General features: G+C 40.7%; 1 protein-coding gene across 1 annotated transcript in view; it reads right to left on the bottom strand.

Moving 5' to 3' along the window:
- RANBP17 (RAN binding protein 17) overlaps window positions 1-23,122 on the bottom strand; it is a 264,866-nt gene that overhangs the window by 49,624 nt on the left and 192,120 nt on the right. The window contains exons 19-22 of the mRNA XM_023537142.1: window positions 17,368-17,471; window positions 11,486-11,574; window positions 4,151-4,258; window positions 1,846-1,928 (exon numbers count right to left, since the gene is read on the bottom strand). Of these exons, the coding sequence (XP_023392910.1) occupies window positions 1,846-1,928; window positions 4,151-4,258; window positions 11,486-11,574; window positions 17,368-17,471 (384 nt within the window). The remainder of the gene's footprint in view (window positions 1-1,845; window positions 1,929-4,150; window positions 4,259-11,485; window positions 11,575-17,367; window positions 17,472-23,122) is intronic.

The raw sequence follows: 23,122 nt of genomic DNA, 5'->3' as shown, positions 1-23,122 counted from the left end.
GACCGGCTCAGCCAACCACCTCTAATCCTCACCAGACAGGGACGGAGGTCAGTAGGTACTACTACTAGTCGCTATAGTTGGTCCTCCACATCCATGGGTTTTGCACTTGTGGATTCGACCAATCGTGGATCTACAAAAAAATTCCAGAAAGTTCCAAAGAGCAAAACCTGAATTTGTCACGTGCCGAGCACCATGCTGCATCCACGCGAACGAAGCCTACGTGCTGTAGCGTAGGCGAGCACAGGTTCCATGCGAATCCTACGCCATCTTACACAAGGGACTTGAGCATCCGGGGACTGTGGTATCCGTGGGGGGTTTGGAACCAATCTTCCGCAGACACTGAGGGACAGCCGTATTCTTAATTTTACTTATGAGACACAACTAAGGAGGAAGAGGTGTAGTGTCTTCGCTGAAGACTGTGGAATTTATAAGAGTTGGTACTAGGATTGGTACTCAGGTCTTTTCGTCTCCCCGAAGTATGCTTTTTCTAAGGTACCACGCTTTTAGAAAAAGGTTCAGACATATATCTTTGTAGAATCAGACACTAAAAGAATTAGTATACACCGGAAATATGGCGAACTGTACTGAGAATATTTTAAAAGGGTCCATTTTTACCTTTAGGAGGCAAAACATATCTACTTTACATGATTCTAATGTGTCCATTTTCAAAAGATGCAAAAGTTGTGGCAATGTAGTTGCTGGTACAGATGAAAATAAGAGAGGGCAAGTTTACCATCTTTAATTAGGCGATTTCTGTAGTTTCTGTTACAATCTCAAACTCTAAAAATCAAATGTACGATTGAAACTATGCATTTTTGACCGAGGCCTACCTACAATGCATACAGATCAGAGCCCCAGAATGTGTTCTGAATTGAAGTACAAACAATTTAAAGCTGCTTTCCTGCTTTTTTTTAAAAAAAATAGGCTTTTACTTTTTAAAAAAGTAATATGCTTTTAACGTACACACACACGTGCGCGTAAAATAAAGGAGCTTTACGGAATTTTGTAAAATCTGTTTATAGGCACTCAAAAGGAAATATGAGAATCACAGGCAATTTTTGGGACCGAGTATGTCTGGGGTTGACTACTGATTTGGGAAAGTAAGAGCAGACAGGCGAAAAAGAAGGGGACACGAGGCGGCATCTCTCGAGGAGACGCACGTGCACAGGGCCCAGGCGCGGTCGGTGTCCCGTGCGTGGCAGAGTGGAGGAACGAGGACACCGAGCCATCCTGCCCCGCTGCCTGGCCGCAGGATGGTCGCAGAGATGAGAATTTCTCTGAAGAAGCTGTCGGAACTGTTACGTATTAGGGTTTATGGTAGTTCTAAGGCCCGATTCGAACCACTAACCACACTTTTTGACTATAATTGAATAGGACGGTCTCTACTGTTGAACCTCGATTCCAGGGGTGTAATGCCCCAAAGTCCCTATATTACAGTAGTTACTGCTCTTTACCAGGATATTTTTTCCAAAATTCAGTACTGGTGACATACTGGTCTCAGCATTCCTTAGCCCAAGATAGCAAACTCCCTGATGTAACTTTTAGCAATTTTGAATACGCCATAACTTTTCAATATTCTTCCTAGCGTATTCCCTTTGCATACTTATACTGCAATTTTATCCAAAAGAAATTCATCAGGTTGGTCAGGAATGATTTGTAGTGAAAGGCACACTGCTTACTTCTCCTGATGCCAACATGATAGCTACCTGGCTTTTTGTGCTCCTGTTACCCACGTCGCAAATGTATATAGATATGAAGTTCAAAATAACAAAATAACTAACATCTTTCTTTCTTCCAAAGAGATAAAGTTATATTGCAGAGACAAATATGGAAAAAGATACTCACCGTAAGTGCAAATCATTTTACTAGCTTCTCTGAAGAGAAGAATTCCATTAGGAGATGATACATCAAAATTCAAACGCTGGGATCTAAGAAATATAGCAAAAAAAATTAGACTATCCGTGTAGATAAAGAAACCAAATATAGGTTTAAATGCTTGGCATTTTCATTTATTAGAAGTAGGTTTAAATGCTTGGCATTTTCATTTATTAGAAGTAGCAGCAGTACAATTATCACTTTTAAGAAGTGTCATTCCATTAAATAAATGTCGGTAAAATATGTATGCTAATTTTCTCATTACGCATACTAGGACGATTAAGAAAAGTTATTTTCATTCATTTGCCGATTCCATGATTTCGCTTTTTACGCGTCAGAAGAATGTCCTGACGTCCGTATCACAGGCCTCTTGGCCTTCTCCTTTCACGCGACGTGGCTGACAAGAATACAAAAAACCCGGATGTGCACACGTAAGTTTATATAGCTACTCTGATAGAGGTTTACCTCTGAGGGCTCCTGCAGCGACCGACACACACTTTAAAAACAAATTCTGAAGTGACAGATGAGAAGTCTAGGTAACCTTTAATACTGCACATATGCATAATGAATCACCTGATACTTCAGGCAGATTTCAAACATGAAATTACATACAGACTATAGTCTCTATTGCACACGGCTCAAGTAAAGAGAAACAAATCCCAGAAGTTCTACTTCTACTGCCCTGGTTCCTGACAGGCGGGGGAACAGTATGAGCAGAGCAAAGGACCGACATGCCAAACTGATATAATATCTGCTTTTTTAACATCGCTTTGCCTTCAACTGGCTCTAATACGCCTTGCCGCTGTGCTTTCAAGAAATAATGATACAGTTCTAAAAGGATTAGCAAAAAAAATATGAAACCAGGTCAAAGAAATATCAAAGAGCAAAGACATTTGCTGAAGTCTTGTTTTCCAGGAACAGAAAATTTTTGCTTCTCCATGGTTTTTCAAACTGCATTAGAATTAAGTGCAATTGTAACTTGTTAGAAATATGGTGAATATTTGATTTTTGGTATACAATTCTTGATTAAAAAAAGAAATGTATATTCGTAATTCTAGAGAAATATTAGATTCTAGAGAAATATGACAAGATAACATTTTCTGCGATTACTGATTTTCACTAGGTTGTCATTAGGATAACTGTGCTAGATATAAATTATCTACCTATGGCACATAGAAAATATGACATACAATGCAATGATGTTTTTCCTTTAGTATTGAACATTGTAGCAATATTATATAATATCGATTACCTGGTTGAAAAAATTATAATTGAATAAAAACTACATTTCTAAGATGAAATTTCTGATATGTCACCTTTCCTTTAGTATTTATGTCACCTACGAGAATGGTTTTTAAAAAACCTAACAGCTTTCAAAAGAATAATACTCACATTTATTCTCCAGGTCTTTTTCCAAAAATTTTAAATTATTGCTGTGAAAAACTCGGCCCCAGAGATAAAATTAGAGCTGCAATCCATATTCCTTCTCTGTCTGGATATCTCCCTTCCAGCATGCGGTTTACCAAGAGGAATTGATGAAACAGGATGTCTAAGTGACAGGTAATTTGGCACTAAGCCACGTTCGCAATGACATATTTTAAAGAGGTAAACCAATGAGCTTGTTGAAGTTTTTCTCTTTTAGTTACATCTTCGTTAATATTTGTATGCAGAGTCTTTGAATCGCCGCTGGTCTATGCAGATTATAAGGTCAACTAGGCAATTTCTGAGAGGTGCTGTAGTTGCTACTTAAATGAAAAGTGTGAGTGCACAAACCATCCACATACACGTGTCTTGGCATAGAAGAAGGAGAACTCAGAAGCCAAAGCAAGGACAATCCCCAGGGCTCCTGAGACCAACTCTGTCCCGAATAGCTCCGTGACTCAGTTCCCTTTTCCATAAAATAAAACATCTCAACTCAGAGACCTCTAAACTTCTTTTTTTGCTTTAAAACTCTACAGAATTGCAGTTCAGCAGAAAAAGTTAAAATAGCTGCCTTTCCTCCATTTTGTGCCTCTGATTATTTTAAATAATGGTGGCTGTAGTCTTCCATTTTTTTATAGTTCCCATAATCCTCACATATACCTAAGTATACTATAGTCCTTCTTTGTAAAGAACTTGGCCGACATTTCTCATTGTATTGCTTTCACTGATCATCGTGTTTTATTCCTGGGTTCTCGCTAAGCCTTGAATATACACACACGAGGCCAGCAAATTCGGATCTCTGGAGACTGCTGCCACCTAGATTGTTTGCTCACTCTGCCGCCACAGCTCTTACCTGTTTTGCATTAATTCTGCCATAAGTTTTAAGATGGGAGTTGTGCATGCTGGCTCTCCATGCCACCGCTCAACGGCCCTCTGAAGAATGGGGAGATATGCTGGGTACCTTTCATAAATCCTGTTAAAGAATTTAAGGGTCAAAAGAAATAGTTTCCTGAGGATGAGGGCCACTTAAAAAGAAAAAAAAAGGAATCCACATTTGTTCCGTGTTTCGTAGATAATGGCGATCTTAGAAACTGCTCTCCCTAACCTGAACAGCTCTACCTTTTTGGGAAGGCAAATGAGTTGCTCTTATTTGTAACAAAGCCCATATATTATGTTGCTTTATTCTAGGCATGCTCCATAAATAAAAGATACACTGTTGAAGTATCATATAAGTAACACATTTAAATAATTATGCTTAATATTGTAGAAAAGGAAAATAAATTTAGTTAATGAGGATAAAAACATTTGAATTATTATCAGAGTTTCTTGGGTATCAAACTATGTAAGGAATAATGTTGCTCATTATGAAATTTTAAAAATACATAAAAGTAGAAGGAAACAGTAATAATAAACCCCATGTATCTATTTCCCAGCTTAGAAATTACCTACATTCTTTTTTTTTTTTTTTAAGTTGTTGATTTGCTCTGCTTGGTCCCACTGTGGGGACACGGGGCACATTAGCGTGAAGAAAAACTGGGTAATTTTTTAATCTATTCAGAGTCGGTGTCACTAAGAGGTATTCCCAGCTACATACATCCAAGGAAGACTTCTCAAACGTGCTCATCAGTACTAAGGAGCGTATGCCTCTGAGAAGCCAGTGGCCGAGGCCATCGGAACCTGGAAAACTGACTCAGTTCGACTAGCTCTTTGACCCGTTAGTAACTGGTCTCCTCCCTGCCAAATAGACCCACAAATACAAAACAGAGGCCTGAAACTACAGCAAAACAAACCAGAACACGACTCTTACTCTGCCATCACCTTCATTTCCTTCTCGTTTTCCTAATCTCTAAGCCTCTCTGTTTCCGACGTTTTCCAACGTACTTGTCTTTTTGCTTCAGATGAAAAGTGCTGAACTGAATCATTTAAGGGCGTTTCTTTTCTGTGTGATATGGGTCGGTTGAACTCTCGTGGTGGAAAAGATCACAATTTTCTTCCCTGCTCTTAGAATAAATTTCAAATTCCTTAGCATGGCCTACCAGGCCCTTTAAGGTCCGGCCCCTGTCTACCTCCAGCCGCATCTGTTGGTTCGCCCGCCCTGCCTATGGTTCAGCCCTTCTTAATTCCCCACAAAGCCCCCGATGCCGTCTCGTCTCCTCCATCCCTGTATCTGCGAGCTCCCCGACTCCCAGCACCGTGAGACTTTCCCTATTTTGTCGAAAGCCGTCAATCTCTTCTTCACCTACATTCAAAGAGCCCTCTGACCATAACAGACAGTATTAGGGCTGGTTGCTCGGTTATCCGTCTGCTCCATGGCATAGTGCATTTCTGAAGGGCAAACGCCTGTGCTTCCCTACTATGCCCTATTAATTCCTGTTTGTCCCTCAGATTTCAGTGCAGATGTTGGTTATTCCGAGAAGCTTCCCTGACATCCCCTCCCATGCCTGAGACAGGTTGGGCGTGTCCCCTGCACGTGGAGGTGTACGCTGTGCTAGTGCTATCTTGGTACTTTATCTCTTCTGTTATATTATACGCTATTTGAGGGCAGGACCTAGGCACTTACTGTATGCACACACCGGGCACAGAGTGGATTTAGATAAGCATTCGTTGCTGTAAACTTGTAGCCTGAAAATGAGGAGGAGCGTTATCTGAGTGAAGCTACCTGTTTAATTCTTTTAAACGGTGCATTTCACGTTCGAGCTTCGGGAAATAATTCACATTACATTCCACGAAAATAAGCCGTCTAATACCTTAAGAGTGACGTGCTCCTTAAAAGAACACAAAGCAATACTTTTCTCTCTTGAGACATACCATGGTAGGCTGTCTTTGTTAATATTAAAACAATTTACTTAACAAGTATTTATTGAAGGCCTATTCTTTAACTGTCTAGTCACTGTTTTAGACTCTCTGGAGATACCAGTGAACCAAACAAAAAATCCATGCCCTCATAGACTTTATATTCTAATAAGAAAAGACAGAAAATAAACAAGATAGATACACAATATGTTAGAAGGTACTACAAAGGAAATAAAGCAGAGACGAGAGATACGAGGAGGTTATATGTGTGAGGTTTCAGCTGAATGAAAACGAAACAAATAAAATCAGCGAACTTGATGATTAACTCTATTTTGGCTGTTGTCAGAGAATTTACTGTTTATTTTCCTACGGACTAGAAAATCGGTTATTTTTGATAGATGGTAGATACTATGTGCTAAGCACTGTGCTAGGGGCCAAGGGTCCAGAGGTAATTAAGACATGGCTTTTATTCCTGGGGAATTCATGCTTGCGTTGGGGTGGACACATGATAGGGATGCTCCGAGTAGCAAAATTCCGAAGCAGTGGCAGAGGGCACAGGTAAGAAACTACTCCACTAAGAGATTTCACGAGCACAAACTCGATGATCATTAGTGGGAAAGCACCTGGAAGGCTCATCAGAAAACTGAAAAGACCCAAATCTCAGAATCTAGGACTATTGGGAGCACACGAAGCCCTTTCCCAAGGCGTTCCGAAGGCCCTGGGACCATCGCAGTTTTCAGGGCATGCTGCGTTCACCGTGGGATGAGGCCGGGGGATATTGAGGGGATGCCCCCTTTCCTGTGTGGAATGACAGTGGTGCCAGTTCTAATATGCTTCTGACAGAGGTGACTGCCACCGAGAAAATGAGTGATATTGGTTAAGAGGGCTTCGGAGTGAGAGTGCCAGGTTCAGATTACGGCTGAGCCTCAGAACCCGCGTTAGGAGTTTAATTTTCCACTGGCTTGCGAGGGTTACTTACATACGGGCAGGAAGAAGACACTGGGCGCCCTTAGGTAGGAGGGGCACAGATAGAACTGCTTTCACCTAGGTCTCCTCAATGAATTCCTAAGGCCCACACCAGATAAATGAAAAATCAAAAGCATTAGGATACGATATTACCTTATGAGATGTCAAATATGAAAAAAATGAAAAGCATGAAGTTTGCTTCTTGACAACAGCCAGCCAGCCACCTACCTACCCATCCATCCATCCACCCATCCGTCATCCACCCATCCAGTAGTTAACAGTACTTACTATGAGCCGGACCCCTCCCCTCCCTTGAACGAGAAATAAGTAAAAACATCATTCTTTCCTTCTGGGATTTCACAGTAGAGAAAGCATCATAAGATAGAAGGCAATGAGAGTTTTTGTTAACACTGTGAGGAGATAAGGGTGTGAGGATGTGGGTCCAGAACAGAAATAGCCTGCCAGCTCGGAGCTTATTTTAAAGCTTTCCGTGAATGTGAAATCTCGGTACCTTCGTGCGTGTAGGCAAATGCTGCTGGAAGCCTCTCCTTTCTGTCTTGCAAATCCCTGTCTGTCCATCTTTTAACACCTAGTTCAACTTTCACTTCCCTGGGAAGCCTCTTCTTTTTGCCCAAAACACCGCTCTCTTTCTCTCATATGTTCACACGGTCCTTTGCATACATCTTTGTTAAAACACACTGATTGTTGATTAGTTATTTGTTACATCCGCTTGTGAGCTTCTAAAGAGCAATGTGTTTTACTTGTTCTTACAAAAAGCGATCCTTTTATTGATTTCTCGTGCCTGGCCCTGAGCACTCAAAAAATGCTTGCCGAACAGTTATTTTTCAAGTTTACTTTCTTCCCTATTTCTGTTTGTCCAGCATACCGATGATTACTTTCTTCTTGAAATGCAATTCTGATTTTGTTAGTCAATTAAAACAATCAATTGCTTTATACTACCTATGGAAAAAGGCTCTAAATTTCTTAGCCTGATATTCAAGGGTCTCAGACAATCTGCATTTCCAATCACGAAATAAATGGTATCGATAAAAAACATCTCCTCTACTCCCCTCTCTAAACCTGTGCCGAGGCCAACTGAAAGGCGCTTACTTTGTAGTTCCAATAGTCCAATCCCACTTATTTGATAAGAGCCGAAGAAATATCTTCACCTTTATAGAGCCGTTCCTGACTCCCCAGCTAACACCATCTCTCCATCTGTATCTTTGTTATGGCACTTACTACCTTCTATATTTTATTATAGTCATTAATGTAGGTATCGACGTGACTCTACCAAACTATAAGCTTATTTTGGGGCAGGATCTGATTCAAAGTAATCTACACCCCTCATGAAACCTAACACGGTCCCTGCGAAATGCGCTGAGTAAGCGAGCAAACAGGACCCCTTTGTCTCATTCCGTATTTTAGGGAAAGGAACTACAGTGACAGTGGCAGAGAATTTACTTTGTGCCAGACACTGTGCGAGGCTCTTTATATATATGTCAGTTCGCTCCTTACGACAGACCTGAGAGATAGGTAGTATTGGCCTATCGGGGTCTTGGCTTGTCTTTGTACAATTTTTTATGCATATTAACAAACAGAACTGATGGCCTGATTGAAAAACAGTGAACTCAAAGATCAGACTACGATCATTAAAAGACTGACTATGAAGAAATAGCTTCGTACACATTCCTTAATTTTTTTTTTTTTTTCATTTTCCTTTTGGTTTTTTGATACTTCAGTCTAAGAATAATCTGGGAAAAGTTTAAACAAGGTGACTTCATGCACTGAGAGGTGAGGTGCTTTCATACTGTTGCATTCTCACTACAGGAGCAAAGAAGTATATCAGGGAGTCTTCAATTCTCTGGTAGTGAAACAATTTATCAACATGGTTGCTGTGTTGTTTCAGGCAATTTAGTTTTGGAGGGACAGAGTGATGAGCAATGAAGTTCGTGTAGCAGTTAATGCAGTCAGTATTTATAGAAATGTTTTTGAATTAAATAGCTAACCACTAAAATAGCATTTTATCAAATAATCACCATAAATAAAATGCGTTTTGACTTTAAGATGACATGTGCTCTTACAGAATGTTTCTTCTGCATGCTAAGGACTGTATAACAAATTAAAGAACACACATTTACGTGGATAAAAGGCAAATAAACTTTCCCCAGCCGTAATGTAGGAATCACCGTTGACGGTTTGACATATCAATATTTCAGGAAGAATAAATGACTTTCATATGCATGTTTTTTTTAATCATATACTTATTCATTCTTACATTACTGGAATACTTTGCAAAGAACCTGTACTTTATCACCTGAAACTGCTTAAAGTATTTCAAAATATTTTAATAAAGCTTTTTGAATTATCAAATAATGTAACTTTTAAACAAATCTTACTATTATTATAAATATTTGCTCTTCATCCCTGGCCCAAAGGAAAACTATAAATCTTGTCTCAACTGAATGAACACCATTTATCATATTCATTTTGTTGTCAATACAATTATGAAAAGCCTTTGGCCTTTTCCCAAGGAAGCTGATTTGCTACTGAAACTCAATTATTATAAGCAAGGCCCGTACCGAGCCACCCGTCTGGCAATCTAGCACAGCTTCCTGCATAGTTGACACTTCGGCCCCCATCCCTGACCCTAATAACATCGGCATCTATGGTCAAAAGGAGACAATGGTTTCTAGTTCAAAACAAAACATCAAATCCCAAGGTTTTCTGTTTGCTATTTTCTGCCACCTGCTGGACAAAAGTTTCACTTTAGCTAGGTGCCAAAAAGAAAGAGCTAAGTCAGGAAATGGAAAAACAGCCTTAATTAAAAACTTAAATTATAGTGTGTTCTATAAATTTTTGGCAGTACCACGTATGGAAGATATTTCTATTCTTTGACACCGAGGGAGAAGGTTCTGACCTTGACTCTTAGTTGAGATTGTTGATGAGGAAAACATGAAACATTAACTGCGACATTCTAGAGTTGTGGCTTGCTTTCAAGGTCACCATGTAAAGTGCAAAAACTAGGATGTTATGATTTCTCAAATAAATAAAACTTTTACTTTGTGAGCTTCTATTTATGTTTAGAGAAATAAAAGGGTCATATGTAATTCCAGTTTCTCAATCACAGCTTAAAGAACTGTATGACTTTCCACGTTAAAATCTACAATCTCTGCACATGTATCTAGTATCCTGATATAAGGACGTACGTGATTCTCCATGACATTGTCTCTAACCTTTCTGTGGGCGCATAAATCTGATGAAGTAGGTTTTCATAGTAAAATGTAAGTCAGTATTCGAATTAACGTTAAAATTTTAAAAAATGTGTACTTCCCCCCAAAACATGCCCAGAACCCCGACTAGTTACGTTTTTGGCCGTAACTGTGCCATCGGTAGTTGAAGATTGCCTTAAAGAAGTTTCTTTTGCAATTTATGAGGGAAGTTTGGATAAGAAGGACTTGGAAGGAGCAACTGAGTCACAGTGGAACTTAAAAATTAGAATAGCTTTGAGGCTACAGAATTTTTCTCATGTGCTCTGATGATTTCATGCATAAAGGCACGAAAAACTTGATATGACACTTATATGACTTGAGGATCCACACAATAACAAAACAATCCTATTAAAACAATATTGACCTTTTATGACTCTCGCACGTTTCAGATGTTACACAAACTGCGTCGCCTATTTCAATGGTCACGATGAGCCATAATACTGGATGTCTCCTTTTTAAGATGAGGAAACTGAGGCTCAGAGAGGTGAAATGACTTGCCAAGCTTTACACAGTCAATGAACAGCTGGGATTTCAAGCCTGGTCGCCTGACACCAAAGTCCATGTTCTTTTCCCTCTTCTATGATGATACATTTCTGTGGGGGATGTTTGTCTCTGTGTTTATTTTGCTGTCTGTACTAAGGCTTGGCAAAGGTAAACACATATACCAAATGAAAAATTCCGACCACTTATTTCTCCCTTTCTAGGTCCACTAATATTTTCACGATGATGAAAAACTGTAGCATGACGAATTAAGACTTAAAGAGATAAGGTGACCTTCTCAGTCCTGCTAATTGAGATGAAGGAGAAATTCGAACCTCCTCGAAAATGCCACATGGTAGGATTCACGAGTCCTGAGTTAAAGATGTTAGCCTGATTCCTCCCCTGGCCCCCAACTCCAACATAAACAATCATGTGGGGATGTGATCATTAACTTGTCAATATTTAATGACACCAAAAAAGTGACCTCTCTGAGCTGGTCTCCAAATGCTATGCTCAGTTATCTGCTCTGCTGCCACTGTGCTGTAATTTTTAGCTGATTACACATTAGTTCATTTAGCTTTGTTTCCTCTTCCCTACTGTGCCATACTATTAAAGGAAAGCGAGGGGCCTGGCATCCCTCTGTGCACAGAGCTGGTATTGTCACAGTGTAATAAGGATACATCCAGTCAAACAGCATGGTGTAGCTGGTCTTTGTGTTCAGTGCAAAGGCAATCCCTCGAAGATCTCTTGCCAGCCCGATCAACATACGCTGTCAGTGGGAAAGAGACACAGTAATTGATTTTCACGTGAGCACAGAGCAGATGGAGTAATAATCAGGCAATAATGACCACATATCTGATTTTGATTCATTAGCTAAAATGTCTCGCTCAGATCCCTTTCTATAGAAAACCATAGACTCTTTAAACAAACAGACCATCAAACCTGCTGACCAACTCCACTTTGATTCTTATAAATTGAGCTAAGTTGTAATTCCAGTAGCGTAGGAACATGGAGATTAATGTTTTGTTTCTGAATAATGCCAAATTAGAAAAATATAAAAGAGGATTGATAATTCCACAAAACAGAAATGCACAGGGTCTAGAGGTCTAGACATTATTTAATAGCAAAACTTAACCACACTGGCTCGCATGAAATCAGCCCCACTATGTAATTCGGAGTCTATCCTGGAAGCACACTAGCATTTCGAGATCCCAAAGGAATATCCTTAGTGACTGAGGACAAAATAAAACTGGCCAGGCAACCTATCAGTAGCGTGACATACCCAGAGATGCACTGTCATTCCCCAAGCAAGAAAAAGGTGTAAAGAAAAGAGTTCTATCTATATTCGATGTCGGAAGACTTGATTTTGAATCCAGCTGCGCTCCTTAGCTGTAAGTCTTAAAGGACGGTAGTTTATCAGTCTCAGTTTCTCATCTATAAAAGGGGCTAACAGTATCTCTTTCAGAGGCATTGTAAGGAATAAGTTTAATAAACTTATGTAGAAATGCCTAACGAGAGCATTTTGGTACACACTAAAATTAAACATTGATATGTTGTCAGTCAATTAGAGCACGTCTCCATAAATATTTAGTTTTAGAAAGAGAGAGAGAAAAAAAACTTGACTCTAAAAGAGATCTGACTTGTACTGTGGATGCTTAATTAAGCTGTCCTTAGGCTGATGCCTGGGAAGAGAAAAAGAAAACCCATGAACAGATGCTAGGATGTCAGAACAAAGAGCACAAATAAACAGAACTGCAAAGCAAGGGGGTGGGATAATTGAGATATGCAACTGCGACTTCTGAAGATACTGTTTCAGTGGAAATATCTGCCGGAAAATGGTCTCTGAACTTTTCATTTGACCAGATCATTCCCCCCTCACGCTTCAGTAAAAAAATGAAAACCTCTTTAGGAAGGTGTTTAAATCATCATTAGGGACCTGGAAATGAGTCATGACCCTCACCTTACTGGCTGAACAACATTTCAAAGTATTAAACAGTTAACCTGTCAGAGGTGTCTATAAATTTCTGATCTTCCTGCCACTGCACCTAATAGGTGACTCATTGTAACTGGAAGTTGTTTATAAGGATACTCAGTTTCTATACTGTCTAACAGTTTACAGGGTGATGGTCATCTCGATTTCTGAATCTGTAAATCCCGAAGACCTGTTCCTGCTTCTTTAAACGACTTATTCTTTTCCCTCTCATAATCTCGCCAGTCCGTGTTTTTCTGTAATTGGCTAGTCTCCTGTATAGTTCTCTCATGAGACTTGCTATTTTTCTTAAAAAAACTATTTTGCCTTCTATGTAACCTATCTTCACTACCTGGAACCTGCCCCCTTTCGTGGCTTCCCGTTTCTCACGGCCTCTAGAAAAAAAAAAAAAATAGATCTTCTAAGAAGCCATCTTTGAGTAATTCTGCTCTTGAGCATTTAGCTATGCAGTCTTTCTATTAAAGTGACCTTTTGGGTCTATTTTTATTACGTACACTTACAGGGTACTCTTCAAAAAAATCTTAAATTTTCGCATATATATATATAGATAGATATATATAGATATATATATATATAGATAGATATATATAAGGTACCCACCATTCGACTCTAATCAATAGGGACCATGAGTTTCACTTTCTTTATGTCTACTGCAAAGGGCTCTCAAAACATTTTAGACTATCCTCATTACACAAAAAGATTAAAATTGATTTTATTACAAGTTTTTCTTCCTTCGAAGATAATAGACGTGCTCTAATTGACTGAAAATATATCCGTGTTTAATTTTAGAGAATGTTACTATAGAGAGGAGAAAGAATATAACAACATAATAACTAAGTGTACGTTTTCGAAAGATTTGACATGAGCAGGAAAATGCGGCGTTAACGTTAAGAAACGGATTTCTTATGCTCGAGCAATATCTTTTGTCTCAAAGCAGCAAGAGTATCTGTGTAATAATCCACACAGATACTCATACAGCACTGAATACTTTCCTGAGAGCCAAAACATACCCAGTTTTGGCACGACACAGGAAACTTCGCCAGGAGCTCAACCCGGCTATGAAACGATCTCAGAGAGCGAGAGGTGATCTGGTTGAAGTTTTGGGGAGGAGGAGCCACGATTCACCATCTCATTTAAAAGCGTACGAAGGGGTTTATCGGAAAAGTGGCCTTTCTCCTACGGTTGGTCAACACTTGATTGACCGGACACGCGAGCGGCTCCCATATTTTTAGCGAGGTTGTTTTGGGGAGGTGGGCAGGTCTGGGTGTCTGGTCCTGGGGACTCCTTTTCAGATGGCTTGAGGAGAATCTGCTCCCTGCTTCAGTGTGCGGCGTGGTGAACAGTTGTCTGTGTGCCAAGTGTGAGACGGATGGTCTAGGAAGCAGCTGAACTGCGGCTCCTTCCACCCCGACCCCCAAAATAGGGTTTCTAATGGAAAGTCTGACAGACCCTTTACTGTAGTGGCACTACTGGGGGCAGCTATAATATTACCCTCATAATTCTACTATATAATAACAACAAAGAAAAAGAAGGTGAAGGGTCATTGTGCTTTGTCTTTAGAATTAAGATGGCTGTCTTCATCCTTACAGCATACTCTTAATTCTGGAGACACATCTTAATAACCTCTAAATAGTTCCAACAAAAGAGCCGTGTCAGAGGAATGAGCAGGCCCCAAGGTGTTTCAACTGGAGTGTTTTCATCTGCCTTTATTGCTCTATCCCTCTCCAGAATTAAGGCAATAACCTGTGATAAATTATTCAGGAACTGCTACAGGGATCAAAGCAAAATCATTCTGTTAAAGTGCTGTTTGCAACATTTGGCACTTAGTGCGAAAACTTTTAATGTGCGCATGCTGAAAATCAAGGATTTTAAATAATTTAACATTGTGGAGTTTATACGGAGGGACTAAAGATAGCAGGTTCCTATTTAACTGCTCCTCTTCCTCTGGTAAGTTTCATTCATTTTCCTTAAAACCGATGACGTCATGGCCAAATCAAAAATGATGCATGAGTCAGGGGAGTATTTTGGACTACGGTTTACTATGGATACAATAATATGAGGGAAAAACATATATTTTGAACTAATGCTTCAGAGTCAGGATTTGTCACAGCATTTTCTTTCTTTCTTTTCCTTTACTTTGAAGAGAAAAACCCAAGACAAAAATTCAATGTTCTCTCCAATTTTATTAGGACTAAGTAAGAAAACAAACCTATAAATTTGAGAGTTGTGCAGCATTTCCTCCCCCTCGCAACCGTATTTCAATTTGGCAACACGGGTCCTTAATGTTTATGTTCATCCTAAAATCCGCATTTGAAAAATATCTATAAATAGGGAGTTAGAAAATCCTGGTAAGGGTTGCAAATTAAATGAATATAGCAGTCCTGAGGCATTTTCATAGAGATATTTTAACAGCATCACCTCCTGTGGATTGGAATACTAAATACTTTATTGAAGAACAAAACAGAACTGTTTTTATCTCTAGTACTTGCGAAATGAAGTACCTGAAAGCACTTTTGCATGTATTATTTATTCATCGTGATAGAAAAATAGCCTTAACCTAATAAATTACATTTAAAAGCATTTAGTGCAAAAGTTTTGTTTATGATAAAGCAACAGATTTAGTTCTTTACGGGTAGCTTAAAGCACCAAGTTTTCTTTATACAAATTAGACAGATGGTGCTTACAGTAGAATTTACTAAAGGTCTGTCACAACAAATGCAGCCAAGCTGCATATTTAATCACTGCAGAATCTTGTCTACCTGCAGCTGCCAACTGCTAATCCAATTTCCCTGATAAATGTGGCAAGAGACACGATCAGCAATAAAGAGCATCTAACTCCATTTTCCTGCAGGGCGTCTTTTGATGAACATTTAGGACGGAAGCGCGGAGTGCACTGTGTGGCCTTGGTTCGTGGCAGCTGCATGCATTCTGAGGCACAGTTCTCAGGTTACTCACTTAATTCTGCCACTATCATTACGTTGCTATTGATCTCGGTAGCTGTTGCCTACACAGCATTACTCTAGATGAAGCTGAATCAGGCAGTTATCATGCATCAAACTTGCTCAAAAGCCTGGAGATTTCCCCTTAATTACTTGTGATTTTATTTGCAAATACCGTTAAAGTGTAATCAAGCAGTCACTTTCCAGGGTCGTTAAGAACTTGCTGGTTTAGGGATATATCACTGGAACGCCATTAAAAATGACTCGAGGAAGATGGTTTCTATCAAACTAGATGGGATTACATCAAAACGGGCTTGGAGTATAATGAAATCTTCAAATGAGACAAATGTAATTTTTAGGAAGATGGTGGTTTTGAACTTCGCTTCTTTCTCATGTAAAGGGTAGCAATGGCCACCTTAAAGCTGCAGAGATCTTGCTGGTCACCAAAAATATTTGTAAAACACCTCAAAAAACACATCTAACCTGAGTAGAAATTCGGGTGAAGAATTTCAGCAAGACTATAAACACGAAGTCGGTCCCCACGATCCTTTTTGGTTTTACAATTCTGTGACAATCCCATGTTGATAAATGTTCATTTCAAAAACTCTATTTCAAATTAAAAGGTATAGTACTTGGCTAATTATTTTTTGGTAGAAGAATTATACTAAAATAACCATCGAAGGCCATCATTTTTCTATTTGGCTTCTTGCTTTTTTTTTTTTTTGGTAGAGAGAGGAGGAACCATTCAAAATGATGGTTAATATTTTCAATGTATTTCAAAGAGCAATAAAATATGTCTCAGGCATCACCAACAAAGGTGCCTGCGTTCTCTGGAGTACATTTATTAGTCCCTTAAAAATAATAATCAGTGTCAATCTACTTAATACAGCCCCGACATATTACAATTTCAGAAGATGCTATTCCTATTTAGCAGATCTTATGCTCCCCACCCTCCACATTAAAATATGGGGCTGTTTTGTCACAAACAGCTTGCTACACTTAAGGATTTTACTAATAAAACATAATGTTGTCTTAGATATTATGACTGTTGCCACAGCTGAACTGACTTGTCAAATCAATCCTAATATGGCTCCCACAGGCACATAAAAACCTTATTTAGCTATCAGTTATCCTAATCACTTTGTTCAGTTTAAGAATGCAATACTTCAAGCCCAGCTCCTATTTATACATATATGCCTAGCCATTTAATAAAGTCTTGATTTATATAAATTCTTGTTTAAAAAAATATTTAGAGACGTAGCGTTTTAGCATGTGTATGTTTGTGCGTTCCTCCATATAAACATGCTGAAACGTACAGGGCCGGGTAGATGACGGAACGGGGAGGTTTAAGGTGGCGTACCCCCGAGAAATGCTCTTTCAAAGATGCTGACTGCCACGAGAGACGAACCTGTGCCATCTAATCATCAACGGACGATCCAAACTCACCGCTGACCTCAAAGTGCATTTGTATAAGAAACTTCAGTATTTATATGAAAAGTAGGGCTCAAAGACACGTGCAACCCAGAACGTGGGGTGGATGAGGCTCGGGGCGCACGTGCGCAGGCAGAGCCTTCTGCACCTAGGTATCCTAGGAAGGACAAAATTCTTTCCCCGTGCTTGGAAACGAACCCACCTTTACATCTTCTTGTTTAAAGTTGTTGTTGAATATTTGTAATATTGTTTCGAAAGAGACCGTCAGAGGCAGCATGAAATTCTCAAATTCGTCCTCATCTTCGCCTATCAGAAAAACAAAAGGGTGACCACGGTTTAAAACGTGTGCTATCGTATGTGAGCCTCAATTGCGAGAGCTCCGTTCAGGGTAGAAATGTTCTCGCGAAGGGGTTGGCCTGCAGTCACACGCAGGGCACATTTTGTGCTTTGATTCACTGAATATTCTGGGGTTCTGCCTTCTCTTTTTGCACCAGATGAAACAGCAGAATTACTTACCAGCCATTTTGTCTTCCCCTGGCTCTTTATTGGACCAAACAGACTCGTGCCCCAGGCACCTCAGCCCCTCGGCTGTTAGGGGCCCCCAGAGCCACCCTGATGCCTCAGGAAGCGACTTTCAAAGCCTCAGAGACAAAGATCTTTTTTTCCCCTTTTCCTTGGGTGCCAAGACCCCGAAGGGCTCACAGACTCAGGTGCCCCGAGAAGTCTAAGTTATTATTCTTCTATTTATTATTTTGTTTTTAAAACTTAATTTGTTAAACAGATAGCAGGCAAACTTTTATCTGCCAAATAGGATGAAGTACCTCGTGGGTCATTTCGATTTTAAGTACATTCTCCATGGGTACATTTCCTCTTGTACTAAGCTTCCTTTTCTTTATAGAAAGGGAGAGACATTTTCCTTTTTTTTTTTTTTTTGCCTTAAAAGTTAGACTACAGTTTTCTCAGGGGCTCTGCCAAAGCAGTCTTCACTTCACATGGATGTGCACAACTGACAATTATATAGAGCATTCTTTTTAAAAGAGTTTTTCTTTCTAAATGAGAGAGTTGATTCTCATTCATCCTGTGCCACAGGGAACTAAGAGCCCCACTTTTACTGATGAAATAGGCAGAGAGAAGTTAGGTGACTTGCTCAAGGTGGCACGATTTGGTCCTGCCTTCCTGATTTCTACCCTGGGTTTTTAAATAGAGCACTGAAGAAGAAACGAGATCTCAGCGAAGAGATCAGTGGTTCCCAAAGTTTGGTCCTCGACCCAGCAACATCAGTATCACGTGGGAACTCTTTAGAGTAAACTCCTGGGTTCCAGCCCAGATACACTGAATCAGAAACTCTGGGGTGGGGTCTAGCGATTTTTGTCTTAAGAGGCCCTCCAGGTAATTCAGAGGCATGCAAATACTTGAGAAACACTGGCCTATACATCATTCTACAGACAAGGAAACTGAGGTCCAAGGCCACGTACACAGACCAACGGCAGAATCGGGATCTTTCGACTCGTAAGGAGTGGCTCACTTGGCTGACCCTGATCTTTCGTGACTTCTCTTTTCCCTTTAACCTTACATAATTTGTTTCCAGAGTCCGAGAGAATCGGGGACTTGGCTTTGTTCACAACGAGATGTCAAAATGCTGAGTCTGTCCTGGTGTGCTGTTGGAGGCAAGGGTCAAGATCCCAGCCAAAGGGTGAGGCAGAACAAATTATAATCCCTGCTCCGTCGACTGGCTGTGCGACCAAGTTATTCCTCTTAGGCACGCCCTCTGTCAGGCGGTGACAACGTCGGAGAGCTTTACAGAGCCATTCTTATTTTCCAAAGCCTGGTCAGATGATCACTTTCCCAACATCTGAGCCAAGCTCCCCCACAAGTGCCCGAGGTCCCACTGCAAGTGTCCCGCCTTCCCTCTTCGGTTTCACACGGCATTCTGTCTGTCTGATACCATTTATCAGAAGGCCTTAGATGGCGGGTATTTAGGCAGATAGCTTATAATAACACTAATAATACCACCTACATCATTCCACCATTACCATCTTCTGATGAGGGTTACTGTGGGGATTGAAGGAGATAAAGTTTATAACGTGTATGTAAATCATCAGGTCTATCGGCCCACACTGATAGTATCTTTGGCTTCGCTTCTGGAGAGCCGAGACTGTATCTCTGCATTTCTCAGTCAAAGAGAATGCCATAGGAAGGGCTCTGATAAACAGAACTCAGAACAGAGAGTGATAAACAGCCTTGGTGTCTGGCTTCCCCACATACTGTTCAGCTTCAGATATTTACCAGTCACTCTGAGTCTGTTTTCTCACCTACAAAATAAGGATGAAAATACCTATCTGTGAAGGTTATTGTCAATATTAAATCTTATAACACGTGAAAAATAGAAGGTGCTCAGTAAACAGCAGCGGTGATACTAGGATTTTAGTATTTGTACTGAGAACAGTGCCTGGCATGTATTAGAGAAATACTGTATTTGAATAGAAATTCGCCTTTATTGCACAATAAAGGTGAATTTTAAAACTCCCTTATTTAATAAGACACCTGATATAGAATAATGCGTTCACTGAAGTAAACGTTATCAAATCCTTAAATATGTAATACATTTACATTCTATTTAAACTATATAATTTCGATCCTCTAAGATGAAGCATTTTCTAAGTCTGCAAGTATTGACGGGAACACCGCAGGCTGACAAGGGAGGTGGAAAGAGTGGGTGCTTGAATCCTGGCTCTGCTACTGCCAGCCGTATGGTTTTGGATAAAGTCTCTTCGCTCATCCAAACCTTCGTGTCCTCATCTGTCATTAAATAATATTTACAGTAGACCCCCCCCCTTATCTGTGGTGTCACTTTCTACAGTTTCAATTACCCATGCTTAACCGAGGTCCAAATACACGAAATGAAAAATTCCAGAAATAAAACGATTCATAAGTTTTAAACTGCGTGCTGCTCTGAGTCGCATGGTGAAATCTTGTGGCATTTCGCCCTGTCCCGGCCGGGCCGTGAATCATCGCTTTGTCCGGTGTGTCCACGCTGCAGATGCTCCCCCGCCCATCTGGCGCCAAGCAGCCGTCTCGGTCAGAGCCACTGTCACGGTATCGTGGTGCTCGTGTTCACCCAACCCTCGTTCTACTTAACAGCGACACGAAGCGCGGGGGCGGCGAGGCTGGCAAGTCGGATCTGCCACAGAGAAGCCGTGAAGTGCTTCCTTTAAGTGAGAGGTGAAAGTTAAGGAAAGAAAAAAAATCGTAATGCTGAGGCGGCTAAGAACGATGGGAAGAAAAAACCTATCTGTGAAATTGTGAAGGAGGAAAAAAATGTGTGCTAGCTTCGCTGTCACGCCTCGAACTGCAAAAGTTATGGCCACAGTGCCTGGTAAGTGCTTAGTTAGGATGGAAGAGGCATTAAATCTGCAGGTGGAAGACCTGAACGGAAAACGCATCTGACTGACGGCCATGCTCTGCGCCAGAAAGAATCGAGCCAGTACGAAACGCTTCAGCAAGGGGCCACCTGAACCGGGGGCCACACTCACGTCTTTTCTTACGGTGTATTATTATAACTGTTCTATTTTATTATTAGCTATCGTTAATCTCTTTACTGTGCCCGATTTAGAAACTACACTTTCCCACAGACATGTATGTATAGAAAGAAACAACATCTGCAGGGTTCGGTACTATTTGTGGTTTCGAGCATCCACTGGGGGTCTCAGAATTTATCTCCCGTGGATGGGCGGGGGAGGGGGCTACCGTACTTCATAAAGTTAGCTGTAAGGATTAAATGACAAAACATGTGTAAGTGCCCTTGCTCAGTGTCTGGCACTTAATGAATGACGGCCATTAGCGTTTTTGTTGTTTGGAGTTTGACATGGACTTAGGCGATGATGGTGATCAAATAAAGTGTGGCCACGAGGTCCCTAGGCCGATACCCTTTCGCTGGGAGCAAAGCTTTTCCGGGGAAAGCATAAACTCAGGATTTTAACATTTCCACCCTTTCCTTAACGTACTGAGCTACAGATCAAAAACCTTCCTGATTTCACCTCTTTCCTCAGTCAAATTTTGAGGCAAACAGGGACATCGGGAGCACAAGGGCGCGGCCACCAGGATGCGCAGGGAGAAGTCAAGGAGAAAATACCGAAGACAAACGTGAGCAGCGATTCTACTTAAACGTCACTTCTGCAGAAAAGGCCTCCACTGAGCACTGCACCTAGATGGCACCGCGGTACCTACCTCCCGCCCTCAGCCACCTTCCAACCCCTATGAGACTTACGTAGTATGACTGGCTAGTAATTTACATATGTATTCGCTGCCCTCCCTACTAGAACACAAGCTCCTTGGGGAAGTGACCTGGTCTGTTTCGATCCTGGCCGTATCCCTACAGGGTGCTTGGTATAGCGTCTGGCACTCGAGGAATATCTGCGTAGTGTCTGAATGAATACCAGCGGTTATTCCCTGAGTGCTGACTATGCGCAGGCAATGACTTTGGTGCTGTTTACGTAACGAACACCCACGCGGCTCTTACTACGTTTGAAGCACTGTTGCTTATCATAAACTGTGTCCACAATCCTGTGAAGTTAGGTGATGATTTCCTTCATTCTACATGTGAACTAAGAGGCTCAGAGGAGATAAGCGATTTGCCCAATATCCTCCGGCTGATAAAATGTCAGTGAACTAGGATCCTCAACCAAATCTGCTTTGCTGCCGATCTCATGTTCTTCTCCCCATGTCTCTGTTGGAGTGGAAGGTGTCAGAGGTGGGGGCTCAAGTCAGGGTCACGGAATCTTGAGTCTGGAGCCGCACCAAAAGGGTGAAGAATAATCAACGTGGCTGGTGAGGAGAAAAATTCCTCAGCAGTCGTTCAAGGTTAAGGCAGGCGACGCCGAGACACCGGTGGCCTTATTCTGACAAGAGTGTTTGCCTTTCAGGTAGCACTGCTTCCTCTGTGACTGCGACGTGACGTGCTGTATCCTCCACGCTGGGAAGCTGCTCAATTCTGTTTACATCATGCGAACAACTTTATACAACATGTTACAGACTGTTTCCTCATCTGTGTTATGATGTCATATTCAAATATGCAGTCATATATTTAGTATGTCGAATGTATATGTGATCATTTTATAAATAATACTTGAATCTGACTTTTTTTCCCTAACAAGATGAGGGCCCAGAAACCTGTTTGGTTTGAAGGCCAAGTGCCCATTTATAGATTAATATTTTCAATGACATCAAGTAAAGTAAATATTAACATAACACTGTAAGTTCTCAGTCATGCACAGATTTTAAAATAATAATAAATTCTTTGGCTTTTAAGTAAAACCCAAAGCTAATTCCCTCCACTGGATTTCTGAGGATCTGATTCAATAGAAAGCTATTCCTTTTTCTGAGTTTCAAATACTTTTCCTTTGAAGTGACATTAAAATACCGATAGTAACTCTGTCAGTAGGTTGGCTTTTGGATAAGTTGCAGGACACTAGATTTGTTATTCTGTGTCATTTAAAACCTCGAGTGGTGGGAATGTAAAACAGTGCAGCCAGTATAATACGATGCAGCCACTGTGGAGAAAAGTTTGGCAGTTACTCAAAAAGTTAACCACAGAATTGTGATGTGACTCAGCAATTCTACCCCTAGATATAAACCCAAGAGAAGTGAAAGCCTGTGTCCACACAAGACTTACACACGAATGTTCATAGAAGCATTAGCATCACAGCCAAAAGGCAGAAACGACCCAATTGTGCATCAACTATTCATCAATGGATAAATAATATGGTATATTTACACGAAGGAATATTAGTCAGCGGTAAAAGGGAACGAAGTGCTGACACATGCTAAAATATGAATGGGCCGTGAAAACATTATGCCAGACAGAATATTATGCGATTCCATTTATATTAAAGGCCTCGAATGGGCAAATCCATAGAGCTGGAACGTAGATTATGGGCTGCCAGGGGCTGCGGGGAGGG

Source organism: Pteropus vampyrus, unplaced genomic scaffold (genome assembly GCF_000151845.1).
Source record: "Pteropus vampyrus isolate Shadow unplaced genomic scaffold, Pvam_2.0 Scaffold179, whole genome shotgun sequence".
In the NCBI taxonomy this organism is placed as follows: Eukaryota; Metazoa; Chordata; class Mammalia; order Chiroptera; family Pteropodidae; genus Pteropus; species Pteropus vampyrus.
Note: the sequence above shows the minus strand (reverse complement) of the source record. Positions and strands in the feature narration are given on the sequence as shown.